The sequence below is a fragment of the Hippocampus bargibanti genome, linkage group LG02 (genome assembly GCF_051943395.1).
Source record: "Hippocampus bargibanti isolate YZ-2025 linkage group LG02, ASM5194339v1, whole genome shotgun sequence".
NCBI lineage: Eukaryota > Metazoa > Chordata > Actinopteri > Syngnathiformes > Syngnathidae > Hippocampus > Hippocampus bargibanti.
The window spans coordinates 31910893-31925946 of NC_142735.1; the positions used below are offsets into that span (position 1 = coordinate 31910893).

General features: G+C 40.7%; 1 protein-coding gene across 4 annotated transcripts in view; it reads left to right on the top strand.

The window, feature by feature from the left end:
* Positions 1-15054, top strand: part of ldb2a (LIM domain binding 2a) — a 121148-nt gene that overhangs the window by 58277 nt on the left and 47817 nt on the right. For all 4 annotated transcript variants that reach the window (XM_088991033.1, XM_088991032.1, XM_088991030.1 and 1 more), the window contains exon 3: positions 10121-10293. In XM_088991033.1, the coding sequence (XP_088847159.1) occupies positions 10121-10293 (173 nt within the window). The remainder of the gene's footprint in view (positions 1-10120; positions 10294-15054) is intronic.

Below are 15054 nucleotides of genomic sequence, written 5' to 3' on the forward strand. Positions count from 1 at the left end.
GGTCCCCATAAAACATAATTTTCTACTTTCTAATTTTCTAAGCTTTAAAACTACACAAAATATACCTTATTTTATGTACAATAAATGTGCTATGGTATTATAATTAAAGCAATACACTGTACTGTGTAATTGTACTGTATAAAATTGTTTTATTTGCCTTTGTGATGGTCGTGGCTTGATGGAATGGAGTAGTTTCATCAGAATTAAATACACGATGAGGAACCTAGCCTTCTTCTTTCACCATTTTGAGGAATGGTCTCTTGTCGGTGCTTTCTCCGTGATAATTCTACCTAGTTCCTCATTGATTGTGTTCTGTTTAGCTCTGTTGATAGTTTTTTGCATCAAGTGTACAGATGGCTTGTGCGGGTTATTTGTGGAACTTGATTGATGGGAATTTTAACCTTGCAGTCTCCACTCTGTTTTTGTACTATCAAAGTTGAAACGAGTCCAAATTTCACTGTTTTCTATCCATTTTCTCACTCTCTCTCTGTCGTCTGCCTTTCTCTTTAATGTTTAACCCCCCCTCACTGCTGCGTTCTTGACCAATCACGTGGCTTTAACTGAAGACTGGAGGGCGGGGAATAGAGGACAAAAAAATGTCAGCTGCCATTTTCTTTTTTCGAGAATGGCTTCACTCTCTCTATGTCTGTACATCTTGGAAGTTGTGATATTGCAACAGATGCAGGCAGACACACTCAAAACTTCATTAATAGCTGGTTCCCTTGCTTGTATGTTCTCTTCAAATTATACAGATGGCTTGTGCTGGTTATTTGTGGAGCCTGATTGGTGGGATATTTTAACCTTGCAGTCTACACTCTGTTTTTGAACTAGTCCAAATTTCACTGTTTTCTATCCATTTTCTCACTCTCTCTGTCGTCTGCCTGTCTCTTTAATGTTTAATCCCCCCCCCCACTGCTGTGTTCTTAACCAATCACGTGGCTTTAACCGAAGACTGGGGGTGGGCAATAGAGGTCAAAAACAATCGGCTGCCCTCTTCTTGTTAGGAGAACAGGCTCGTTCGCGAACGACACATCACTCATTGTGGCGCTCCGTGTGTATCCCAAAAAATAGTTTGTATGCCAAGGTAAATTTTTCATAAATGTAACGTTCATAATCCGAAACATTCTTAAACCAAGGGCTTCGTAAACCGAGGTATCACTGTATAAGGAAAAGGCCTGGCCATTCAAATGAATGAAGGAGAGCGCCCCTAGAGCACTGGCGGGCGCCCGAGGTACTGCAGCCCCTGGTAGGGCCTCCATAGAAATGAATGGGAAAGTGGCCTGACCATTGAAATTAATGAATACACACAGATGTGTGTATTCTTATATCTAGCGTGTATACAGGTAACATCCAAGTTACGACCGGCGTGAGTTACGACCACCTGTACCATGACTGCCAGACCCTTTTTATTTTTTTATTTTTATTTTGAAATTCTATGCCTGGCACCACAACAGTTGGCAAAGCGTACTACAATTTTGGCCAGTAAGCATGTCACACACTCGTACAGCAATCTACTGCGTGACTACAATCAATACAGTAGTTATACAGTGCTGATACCGTCTCGGCAACATCTCCTATAGTACTGTACACTGCTTTTTTCCTTCGGCGTCCGCCTGAGCGTGTGTGTCGGGCGACCTCCTCTGGCCGTTTGCAGGGAGAGCGATTTTAGATTACAGGTACAGTGATACAGTAATAAAAATCGATACTACGAAATATAAAATGATAAAACAACACTGAAAGGTAAGTGTAACATTTATAAATGAACTGAACAGTAAATATACATTAAAGGTACAGTTATATAGTCATAAAAATCAATAAAACGAAATATAAAATGATAAAAATAACTAAAAGTTATCAAATTTATAAATGAAGTGTAAACAGTTTGGTATTTACTAATATTCAATTAAAAACAACAGATTATCATAATATACTATCCTGTTGTAAAAACGTCACGTCGGCCATTTTGAATGGACTTCGACTTACAACCATTTGATTTATGACCGTTTTGTCCGAACGGAACCCGTTCGAAACTCGGATGTTACCTGTATTTGATTCCTTTGCACTATGTACGGGTCGTTTGGCCTGAAACATTGTTTTCCACTTGTACAGCTCAGTCTTAAGAAACGTTTTGTACCTGCTTTCTACTTTGTGACGCTATGTACAATGTTGTTTTTTTCCCCCTTCACACTTTGGGTGCCCTTTATACACCGGAAAATACCATAATCCATGATATCCCCAGTTGTCATTTTTGATTTTCATTACGTTATAGTGTATATTTTGTTAGGCAAAGCAATTCTTAGGCATTTAATCATCCGGAATGTCTAATTGCTGCTTTTTCTGTCAAATTCTTCAGCAATGGCCATTCCAACAAACTCCCCAATGATATCAGATGGCACAATGCTAATATGTGTACACTAATACAACCAGTAAGCTATTGGTAACCTCAAAACCATAATGTGTGTATTATGGGATGTACTGTACAGTGTTTGATGTTCTTGCATGTGGGTGTGCTTGTTGTTTGCCCAGCAGCCTTTCCATGCACTCCCTCTGTGCATCATTATGACTCTAAATGTATATATTGTATATTCTATGGGTGTGTGTGCGTGTCTACCTATATCCGTGTGCATGTGCGTGTATGTCGTGGGGTGTGTGGGCAGCTTAAAGCGTCACAGGGTAGGGTTAATGATGGCCTTTGCACTGCGCATGCTGTCCATTTATGGCTAAAAAACAACAACAACAAAACAGACACCTACACCTCAAAAGCCATCTGTTTAAAATTGCATTCATGGTCTAGTTTAATCAGATATTTTATAATTTATCACTTTATTTATGGTTTTATTGTTCTGTGTATTGTTCTTTTAATTGTCAAGTGCCCTTGAGTGGTCAGAAAGGCATTTATTGAATTAACTGTATTATTGTTATTGTTATTGTTATTGTTATTGTTATTGTTATTGTTGTTATTATTCTTATTCTTATTCTTACACAGTGGGGCAAGAAACAACACAACACTAATCCATTTCAGTTATTAACTCCTTCACTGCCAAGTGTGACCATTCCAGTGCCAGGGTTTTTGTCATTGTCACTTGAAATTCAGGACCCACAGAATATTAAGTTTTAGGACTACATAAACATTCAATGGAGTGTTAGAAACCTTAGACTCTCTTCTTTCATCCGAAAAAAAAAAATAGTTAATTCCTAAATGATTTAGGTCTGGAGTTATGTGAGCTTTAAATGAGGGCGGCTGTCCAACATAAAAATAAAAATAAATACATAAATAAAAATAATAATAATAATAATACAATTTATTTATAAGCGCCTTTCAAAACTCTCAAAGACACTTTACAGTCACAGGATATTTTTTTTCTGTGGGTGAGCAGCGGCAGCCACACTCGCCATCATTCACTCAACCCAGAAGTAATCTCATCTCATCTCATTTTCCGTACCGCTTATTCCTCATTAGGGTCGCGGGGGTTGCTGGAGCCTATCTCAGCTGTCTTCGGGCACGAGGCGGGGGACACCCTGAATTGGTTGCCAGCCAATCGCAAGGCACACAAAGACATACAACAGTCACTCTCACACTCACACCTAGGGACAATTTGGAGTGGTCAATCTGCCTGCCAGGCATGTTTTTGGAGTGTGGGAGGAAACCGGAGTACCCGGAGAAAACCCACGCGGGTCCGGGGAGAACATGCAAACTCCACACAGGGAGGCCGGACCGGGACACAAACCGGCGACCTCTGCACTGTGAAGCCGGTGTGCTAACCACTCGACTACCGGGCCGCCCCCCCAGAAGTAATATGATCCTCAAATTCTCACCAAATGGGTAGTGTTTTACTCATTTCAGAATAGTCACTTACAAAAAACATTTTTCATTTTTTACATTTTTCCTCCCAAAATTCCCCATGAGTCCACATTTCCATCATTGTTTGTCAATATTGGAATAATATTACATTCAGCATTACATATTTACACTATTCCCATTTGAAATTTGACTCATTCAGCTAATTCACTTTATTTTTTTCACGTTTCTTCAGCCGTCATCTTTACTTCTTTGAAGGTGTCGGACGTTTCGCTTCTCATCCAAGAGGCTTCGTCAGCGAACTAATTTTTTTTCCTAGTGGTTTTGGCCCTATATATATATATATATATATATATATATATATATATATATATATATATATATATATATATATATATATATATATATATATATATATATATATATATATATATATATATATATATATATAAATATATATATATAAATATAGAAAACGTAATATATATATATATATATATATATATATATATATATATATATATATATATATATATATATATATATATATATATATCTCTACTGTCCAGACGTGGCGGTGCCGGCCTCTGCTATGATAGGTCCCTGCTCACAGGTTGAGGGGAGCAGAGGACTCTTCCCTGAGGCTACACTGATTACTTTTATTGTACTGACTGATTACTTCTATTGTCCTGCCTTAGTGTGGGGTCCATGACTGGCCTGATTGCCTCATTTGCCCTGGTATCACCTCTTCAGCATAACTAAGCCTATGTTGCCTAAGAAGTCTCTTGTAGGAACGATCCAAATTGAACCTCACCCCACCATGGCGATTTAGTGAAGGGTTTTGCTGTTTGCTGGGAAATGCTGCCCCCTTGTTGAAAAGAAAAAAACATTGCCAGAGGTTTGGCCAGTGCTTTATCACCCAAGTATGAAAAAACAAAACCCAAACAAATTGTGGAATGGCGCTTTCCGTCATATTTTCAGCATATTGGTGAATGGCAGTAATATTCATTTATTTAACTTTTGATGGATGTAGGCCACCAAATGGCAGTAAATGAATTAATGGTACAAACACATTTTTGGGTGTTTACAGGCTTGTGTAAAAATCTATTTATTTGCTGGCGTGTACTTGCCTCAGTTTTGTTTACTGCCCGCACACACTTTATTTGCGCGCCACATGTACAAGCTTTTGTGTACCGTGTGTGTGTGTATGGGAGTGCGTGTCTGTGATTGTGTGTGAGCGTTCGCACCAGCGGGCCTTTTTTATTCTGAGCACAAACAAAAATGGGCTCCTGACGTCTTTTCTAGCTGGCTGACGTTACTGGCAGGAGTCCTGGGCACCGCCGGTGGTTGGGTAGGGCGGGGGAGGAGGGGAAGTAGGGTGGGGGGTCTATTGGGGGGAACAATCTCGACAAAGTGGCGTGAATTAATGTGACTAATTAACACGTCGTTAATTATTTGTAAATTGCATGTTTGGATACACATTAGTTGAGAGGCATATGCCGCTCGTTGTTTTCCCGACTGAGCCCATGCCAGCTATCGCGGATCTCACAAGCCGCGCTAGAGTGGTAGCCAGCTAGCCAGACAGCCAAGGGGGGAAAGACGACACGCAAGGTCAGATACAGTGATACCTTGGCTTACGAACTTAATTGGTTCCCAGACAGAGTTTGTAAGGCGAAAAGTGTGTGTCCCAAAAATGTATTTCCCGTAGGAAACCATTAAAATGAGAATAATCCGTTCCCAGTTCCCCATAAAACCTAATTTTCCACTTTCTAATTTTTTAAGCCTTAAAACTACACAAAATATACCTTCTTTTATGTATAATAAATGTGCTTTGGTATAATTAAAGAAATAAACTGTACTGTATAATAACATCGTTTTATTTACCTTTGTGATGGTCGCTGATGGAATGGAGTGGCCAGTTTCATCAGCATTAAACACTTGATGAGGAACGTAGCCTTCTTCTTTCACCATCTTGAGGAATGATCCCTTATAGGTGCTTTCTCTACGATAATTTTACCTTGTTCCTCATCAATTGTGTTCTGTTTAGCTGGGTTGATAGCTTTTTGCATCAAGTGTACAGATGGCTTGTGCGGGTTATTTGTGGAGCCTGATTGATGGGAATTTTAACCTTGCAGTCTACACTCTGCCTTTGTACTATCAAAGTTGAAACGAGTCCACATTTCACTGTTTTCTATCCATTTTCTCACTCTCTCCCTGTCGTCTGCCTGTCTCTTTAATGTTTAACCCCCACCTCTCACTGCTGCGTTCTGTCACAGTTTGCAAGGTGGTGATGGCGGGTGTGCGGATCCCAAAAAGCAGGCAGGAGGGAGCAGGAGGTTGTGTTTGACAAATTGTATTAAAATAAGGTCAGCAGGAACAAAATGTAAAATGTCAAACTCATCTGAACAGAAAAAATACAAACTATCAAAAGAAAACCAAGATTAAAAGTCCGCCAAGATGAAACAAAGATGCACAAATGCATATGACATGCATCAACAATGACCCAACAGCGAATGGTCGTGCCGGGAGTCCTTTTGAGTGTCACTGATTGTAACGACCAGCACCTGCGAGGCAGCAGGCAGGGCTGACAGCGCTACCCGGTGGTCGCCAGTCAGAACGTGGCAGTCCGCCAAGGCTCGGGACGACCAGCACCTGTGAAGGTGCAGGCGGGGCCGACAGCGCCGCCCGTTGGTCGCCAACCACATCATGACAGTACCCCCCCCTTCAAGGGACTGCTTCAAGTATATCTATATTTATACAGTAAAGTCTCGTTATATCGATATCGGATATATCGATAGTCTCGGTTATATCGATACTATTTCTATGCACGCACGGAGAAAATTACATGCAAACAGGGTCGGATATATCGATAGTCCCGGTTATATCGATATTTTTTCGGACTCCCTTGAATATCGATATAACGAGACTTTACTGTATATATATATATATGAGCGGCTTTCTAAACTCTCAAGGTCACTTTACAGTCACAGGATCAGTTTTTCTGCAGGTATATATATATATATATATATATATATATATATATATATATATATATATATATATATATATATATATATATATATATATATATATATATATATTAAAACTACACAAAAAGTTTGTAAGATAAGGTGTTCGTAAGCTGATAAGGTGTTCATAGCGGTCCCGAGTGATGGAAACATCAGAAAGAAGGAACATGAGAAAATGGAGAAATACCAAGGGCTCAGAGAGGAGCTGGAGAGCCTGGAAGGTAAAGGTGACAGTCTCGGGGCAGTGACCCCCAAACTCGATGAGTGGTTGCAACAGATCCCGGGAACAACATCGGATATCTCGGTCCAGAAAAGCGCAGTGCTGGGAACAGCACGGATACTGCGCAGAACCCTCAAGCTTCCTGGCCTCTGGTATAGGACCCGAGCTAAAGTGGGGGACAGATACCACCCATGAGGGGTGAGACGAAGATTTTTTTTATACCTCTCTCTCGCCTCTCTGTCTCTTTCTGTCTGCCTGTCTCTCTCTCACTCTCTCTTTCTCTCTCCTCTCTGTCTCTCTCTCTCTCTCTCTCTCTCTCTCTCTCTCTCTCTCTCTTGTCTCTCTTTCTCTCTCTGTTGCACACTCTCTCTCCCTCTCTTTTATTGTCTCTGTGTTTCTCTCTCCCTCTATTTCTCTCTCTTACTCTCTCTCTCTCTTTCTCTATCTCACCCTCTCTCTTTCTCTCCTCTCTCTGTCTGTCTGTCTCTCTCTGTCTCTGTCATTCTCTCTTTCTTTCTCGCTCTCCTTCTCTTTCTCTCTCTCTGTCTGTCTCTCTGTGTCTCTGTCATTTTGTCTTTCTCTCTTTCTGTCTCTCTCTCTCTCTCTCTCTCTCTCTCTCTCTCTCTCTATTGTCTCTCTTTCTCTATTGTTCTGTCTCTATACGCCCGCTATTTCTCTCTCTCTTGCACACTCTCCCTCCCCCTCTTTCTCTGTCGCTCTGTCTCTCTCTCCCCCTATTTCTCTCTCTTGCTCTCTCTCTTTCTTTCTCTATTGTTCTATCTCTCTCCCCGTCTATTTCTCTCTCTTGCACACACACCCTCCCTCTCTTTCTCTGATTCTCCGGCTCTCTCTCTCTCTCTCTACTTCTCTTTCTTGCTCTCTCTCTTTCTCTATCTTTCTATGTCTCTCTCCCTCTGTTTCTCTGTCTCTTGCACACTCTCTCTCCCTCTATTTCTCTTTCTTGCTCTCTGTCTCCCTCTCTCCGTCACTCTCTCTTGCACTCTCTCTCTCTGTCTCTCTCTCTCTCTTTCTCTCTCTATTACTCCCTCACTCACTTACAACCCTTATTTTGTTTCATATTCCCTTCTTCTACCACTCCCCTTTTCCATCTTTCATCCCCCCACCCCCAACCCCCTTGCTCCCATCACCCCCCTCAGAGCTCCTGCTCATTAGCAGTCAGTTCCACTGCAAGACATACTTTGTTTCTTAGTGCTGAGAGAGAGAGAGAGAGAGAGAGAGAGAGAGAGAGAGAGAGAGAGAGAGAGAGAGAGAGAGAGAGAGAGAGAGAGAGAGAGAGAGAGAGAGAGAGAGAGAGAGAGAGAGAGAGTACGCTGGATGTGTTACTTGGCCATGCCTGACCAATGAGTTGGAAAAATACGCCAGTCATGGCTGTGCACATACAAAAACTCACATACAGTAATAATAATAATAATACATTTTATTTCAGGCATCTTTCAAAACTCTCAAGGACACTTTACAGTCACAGACAAGCATAAATATAAATTAAATGCAATTATAAATAGAAAGAAGAGAGTTTGGAGGCAGAGCGGCTGAAAGCTCTGTCCCCCATTGTGCTGAGACGGGTGGGGGGCACACAGAGGTGGAGGGAGGAAGAGGATCTGAGGGAACGAGAGGGAATATAAATTTGAAGATGGTCAGATAGGTATGGAGGGGGGTCAGGTTATATATAATAATATGTATAAAATAAATGTATAAAGAAGAATTTTAAAGTTGATTCTATATTTGACCGGGAGCCAGTGGAGCTCTTGGAGGACGGGGGTGATGTGGTGAAAGGATGAGGTTGTGGTAATTATCCGGGCTGATGAATTCTGGACGATTTGAAGTTTGTGGAGAAGCTTCTGAGGGACACCAAAGAGAAGTGAATTGCAATAGTCAATCCAGGAGGTGACAAGACTATGAACGAGGATAGCAGTGGTGTGAGGGGTGAGAGACGGGCCAAGACCATTGATATTGCGTAGGTGGAAGTACGCAGATCGGGTTAAGTTATTTATATGGGAGTGGAAAGATAGTGTGCAGTCAAGGATGACACATCAGGCTTTTGACCTGATGGAAGGGAGAAACTCCAATTGTCCAATTGTCAATAGTGAGAGCAGTGTCTGAAACTCATGACGAGAAATTAGCGGACACCAGGGCAGACAACTCTGAAAAGTTGCCTGCCCAGCCGTAAAGTTGCCTGCCCCATTTTTTACAACTTGAAACACAACAAGACGACTAATCGAAAAAAAAAAACATTGTTGCAAAGTATTAAGGATTGTTTTTATTAAAGATGTACCTACCACAAATGCTCCCTTGGTTTATTTTTTTTGCTCCACTCTTCGTCATTTTCCACATTGCAATGTTCACGTTCCGTCGTACGGGATAATGTATGTTTACATTTTGTAGCGTCATAAATTTTGTTAACTTCTTTTGAATCATTCTTCTGGGGCTGAGTTTTGTGCATCTACTTTGGAAAATGATATGCAAATGCACGACCTTATAACGCTTGGGAAAGGGAAGTAGGCTTCTGATTGGCTGCCGTGCCGAGTATGCAAATTGCCAAACGAAACGAAATTCAGAAGTTTCCAAACCGAATGAAGATTTCTAAATCGGAATAATTTATTCATTTTTTGAATTGTTTTTTTTTTGAAGAAGAAGTTGTCGGCCACCCGGGCGGAGACATTTTGTAAGTTGTACGCCCGGTAGAAAGGTTGCACTAGCTAGGTAATTGAATGCTAGATAGCTAGCTAACTAGATAGCTAATATGTTTCCTGACACAAATAGCTAGCCAGCTAGCTATATTGCTAATAACTAGCTGGATAGCTAATAGATAGCTTGCTAGTTAGAAAGCTTATATGTTTCCTGACCCGTCCAGTTGCAAACGGCTGAGGAGTTGCAAGCGTGCTGGCAGATAAAGAGGCTAATGTCAGTCACAACAGCTGTCTGCTATGGTAATCACTGTCTTCTTTTGAATGTAGGATTTCTGTTCTTACATGATGCGGTCGTTTCTACACATGTTCTCATTCTCCATATCTTTCTTTCTTGTCCTCTTTGCCCTTCTCTCCTCCTTTGCAGCGATTGGTCGGACGCTGATCCCCCGTTACTTCAGCACGGTGTTTGAGGGCGGCGTCAGTGAGCTGCACTACATCCTCAAGCACTCCAAGGAATCCTTCCACAACTCCTGCATCACGTTGGACTGCGACCAGTGCACCATGGTCACCCAACATGGCAAGCCCATGTTCACCAAGGTACACTAAAACCTAAAATCACCAGCAGGTGATGGCTTCCGGTCATGAGAGCACTTGCTGACAGTTGCCTACATGGGCGCCATCTTGAAAAACACACAAAAAACCATAGACAACTAAATAAATAAAATTCATAAAACAGCAAAACCCTTCCCTAAATCGCCATGATGGGGTGAGGTTCAATTTGGATCGTTCATACAAAAGACTTCTTAGGCAACATAGGTTTAGTTATGCTGATGAGGTGATACCAGAGGAAATGGGGGAATCAGGTCAGTCGTAGACCCCATTATCAGGCAGGACTATAGAAGTAATCAGTGTAGCCTCAGGGATGAGTCCTCCGCTTCCCCCAACCTGAGAGCAGGGACCAATCACAGCAGAGTCTGGCACCGACACGTCTGGACAGTAGGGATACATATAGGACCAAAACTACCAGCAAAAGATTTTTGTTCGCTGACGAAGCCTCTTGGATAAGAAGCCAAACGTCCGACACCTTCAAAGAAGTACAGATGATGACTGAAGAAACATTTTCATCGATAGACCACTCCTGTACGACTGAGACCTTACACAGACAAACTAAATAAATGCATAAACAAAAAAATAAATACAAACTAATAAATAAATACATAATAAATAAATACATAAATAAATATATCGCCAGACAACACATGTACACACAATAAAAGTAATAAAAGCAATACAACAAATGAAATTATGACATTAACAAATATCATTATTATTATTATTATTATTATTATTATTATTATTATTATTATTATTAATTGAGCAGGTGGAGGCAATCTATCAGCTATGCGTCTTCAGTTGACCTCATTCAAGACGTCTGGAAAATCTATTAGCTGCCTATCTTGTTATCTAGCTATTTAGCTAGCTATTGTAGCTATTAACTATATAGCTAGATAGCTATTAGCGATCTCTTTGCTAGGTATTAGCTTTCTATTCGCTAGCTATTAACTATCTATTCGCCAGGTTTTAGCTATCTATTCGCTAGGGATTCGCTATCTATTCACTACTCTAATAGCTATCTATTCGCTAGGTATTAGCTATCTATTCACTCGCTAATAGCTATTAGCGACTGTATTCTGTGAAGTGACCTTGAGAGTTTTGAAATGTGCTTAAAAATGAAATGTATTATTATTATCTATCTATCTATCTATCTATCTATCTATCTATCTATCTATCTATCTATCTATCTATCTATCTATCTATCTATCTATCTATCTATCTATCCATCCATCCATCCATCCATCCATCTATCTATGTGAATTACTTTCGGGTCGAGTGAACGCTGGCGTGTGTGGCTACCGCTACTCACCCACAGAAAAGCTTATACTGTGACTGTAAAGTGACCTTGAGAGTTTTGAAAGGTGTTCATAAATGAAATGGATTGTTATTATTATTATCATCATTTCAATAATTTTTATTATTAATACTACTACTACTACTACTAATAATAATAATAATAAAAATTTAAATAAGATTTTTAAGAAACCATTTATATAAATATTGTAAAAAATATTTACAATAAATATTTAAAATAAACAAATTAATAAAAAACTAAATGAATACATAACCGGACACACCGGCTTTAGTGAAATACACGTTCGGAGAGACATTTCAAAAGTCGACGAGGTAGACAAAGTCGGATCAGGATGAACCTCAAATTAGCCGCCTGTTCATATGAACGCAGATAAATTCATTTTCAAATGAATTCATGTTTTTTCTTGCCACATTGGACTGGATTGGATATGCCTTTATTAGTCTCACAGTGGAGAAATTTACATTTCACAGCAGCAAAGTGATGAAAGGAATAAAAGTAGAAAAACGAAATACATGAGCTGCTGGAAAGGCAGCCACTCTCGCGGCGCCGTCTTGAAGTCAAAAGAACAAAAAAAAAAACCTAAATAACAAATAATATGACAGCATAGAGACAATATGACAAATCAAAGACACAGAGAGACATTCATTCTTCAGGACTTGCTGTACCCTCTTTGTGATGACATGAAGCAGTTCTAGATGAAAGAGGAGAGGATCAAAGCGTCTTTCCACCAGTGGATCAGGGACATCATTAACACATTCACTGCCAAACGATGTGCAAAAAAAGTGACCACTCCAGTGCCAGGGTTTTTGTCATTGTCACTTGAATTCCAGCACCCACAGAATATGGAGTTTTTGGACTACATAAACACTCAATAAAACGTGAGGAAAGCTTAGACTCTCTTCTTTCATCAGAAAGAGAGTTATCTGAACTTGAAATTAGGGTGGCTGTCCAAAACACACTGCAATCCTTCCATCTTGTTTGATATAACACTGTAACAACAAAGTGCTAACATGGGGAAAAAGGGAAATGCTGCCCCCTTGTGGAAAAAAACAAAAAAACCTTGCTAGAGGTCTGGCCAGCACTTTATCGGCACCCAAACAAGAAAAAAAACAAAACTCAAACAAATTTTGGGAATGGCACTCAAAGTCATATTTACAATTTTCAATTCCTAAATAAATTCCTGAATGGCTGTGAATGAGTTAATATACATATGAACTCATTATATTCATATTAACTCATTCACTGCCAGACGAAGTGGAAAAAAAAACGTGTCCACTCCATTGCCAGGGTTTGCGTCATTGTCACTTGAATTCCAGGACCCACAAAATATTGACTTTTAGGACTCCGTAAAGATTTAATGTAGCGTACAAAACTTTACACTCTCTTCTTTCATTAAAATAATAATAATAATAATAATAATAATAATTCCTAAATTATATGGCTCTGGAGTTATATGAACTTAAAATGAGGGGTGCTATCCAAAATACAATGCAATACATACATATTGGTTTATATAACAAGCTGAAACAAAGCGCTAACATGGGAAAAAAGGCAAATTCTGCCCCCTTGTGGAGGAGAAAAAAACATTGCCAGAGGCATAACCAGTGCTTTATCTGCACCCAAACAAGAAAAAAACAAACCTGAACCAATTTGGGAATGGCGCTCTACGTCACATCTTCAATTCCCGAAGAAATTTGTGAATGACAGTGAATGAGTTAATTTGGATTGAGAATACAGGTAACACCCGACTTACGACCGGCTCGATTTACGATCACCCGTACTCACAACCATGACCTCCAGACCCTATTTTTAACATTTTAAGAGGGGGGGTTTGCGAGTCATTTAGCCTCCGAGTCTCTATTCAACATTTTGAATGGATTTTGACTTCCAACCATTTTTACTTACGACCGTTTGGTTGTAACGGAACTCGGTCGTAAGTCGGATGTTACCTGTATAAGCGAAACAATCACTTTATAAATGACATCGCATCACGTTAGTGTTGAGATACACAGCGGTCAACACAAAGCTACATTTTTTTTTCTCCCGCTCTTTTCATCTGTCTCTAAATTGGATGAGAATAATTAATTGATTAGGAAAAAAGAGGGAGGGGGTAGGGGTATGGGGGGTACAAATAAAAGTAGAGACGAATTCCAATAAGGCAGCTTGTTGTCCCTCCGCCCCCAGCAGCACCACCGAGCCTCACAGCTCCGGAGTCCCGAATCTCAATCAGCTCTGCTTCGCCTCACTTTTCCCCCTCACGCCCCCCTCCCACCCCCCCTCCCACCACCCCCCTCTGTCCCACCCCACCACCCCCCCCCCTCTTCTCATCCCCTCGCCTCGCTCACTCGCTCATTCTCCTTTTTGCTCTCTCCTTCACCGTTCTCCCTCTCATCCCACCCCCGCCCCCTACCGCTCCTCTGCAACACACCCACCCGCACACCCACACACACACACCCACACGTACATACACACGCATCGTTCATCCCTAGAGAAATCATCCCCAGCTCCCATCTCGCTCTCCCCTCCATCGTCTCTCTCTCTCTCTCTCGCTTTTTTTCTGTGGCTGCTTCTCGCTGTGTGCCTCATTCTTTGAATGTCTCTTGCCCACAATTTTACATTAGTGCAGCCCCAGCCCCATTTTGCTTATTAGCATACGCATCGGTTTTATTTTCAAAAACTCTTTTATTTTCAAAACTCTCAAGGACACTTTACAGTCACAGGATAGTGTACATACTTTTAAAGGACAACTGACAACTTTTTTTGTTTCCTAACTAACATCAGAAAAACGTTTTATAGTATCTAAAAACCCAAAACACGCGGGCTGACATTTTTAGTCAAATGCAAAACACCAATAAAAATGACTTAAAGTGTCCCAAAACTGCCACAAAATGAGCTCGAAACTCGGGATATTCAGAAAGTCCTGCCCCCTTGTTGGTGACGTCACGCCAAGATACTCCTTCACAAACTGCCTTGCTCCAGAATCAAAACTATGGCTTCAAAGAGTTCAGATTCGGAGAAGATGCTTTCTTGTTACTCATCCAGTTATGAATATGATTCAAATAGTTCTGAAGAGGAAAGCATACATGTTTGCAATCGATTAAAGAAGTCCTTCCGTATTAATTCGAGCCGGCTGGACACCAATGTATCGCCCAAAAAATGCACAAGATGGCACATAAGCTCTGTTGGAAATGGGCTGATTTGTCCGCTGGGAATTTGTGTCAACTTACACCTTCTTTATGCGTGTTACCGCAATTGGCTGCGACACACAACGATTCATTATCGCGTTATTCATGTAGTTTTCCTTCTAATTGCGGCATCAAAACAGTGTTTTCAGATAAAAAAAAGGACCCAACATGCATTTGAGTGTCGCTTTCTTGGTCTTCCATCCGTGATGTCACTTCGGGCATCGTCACCAACTCGAAAACAAG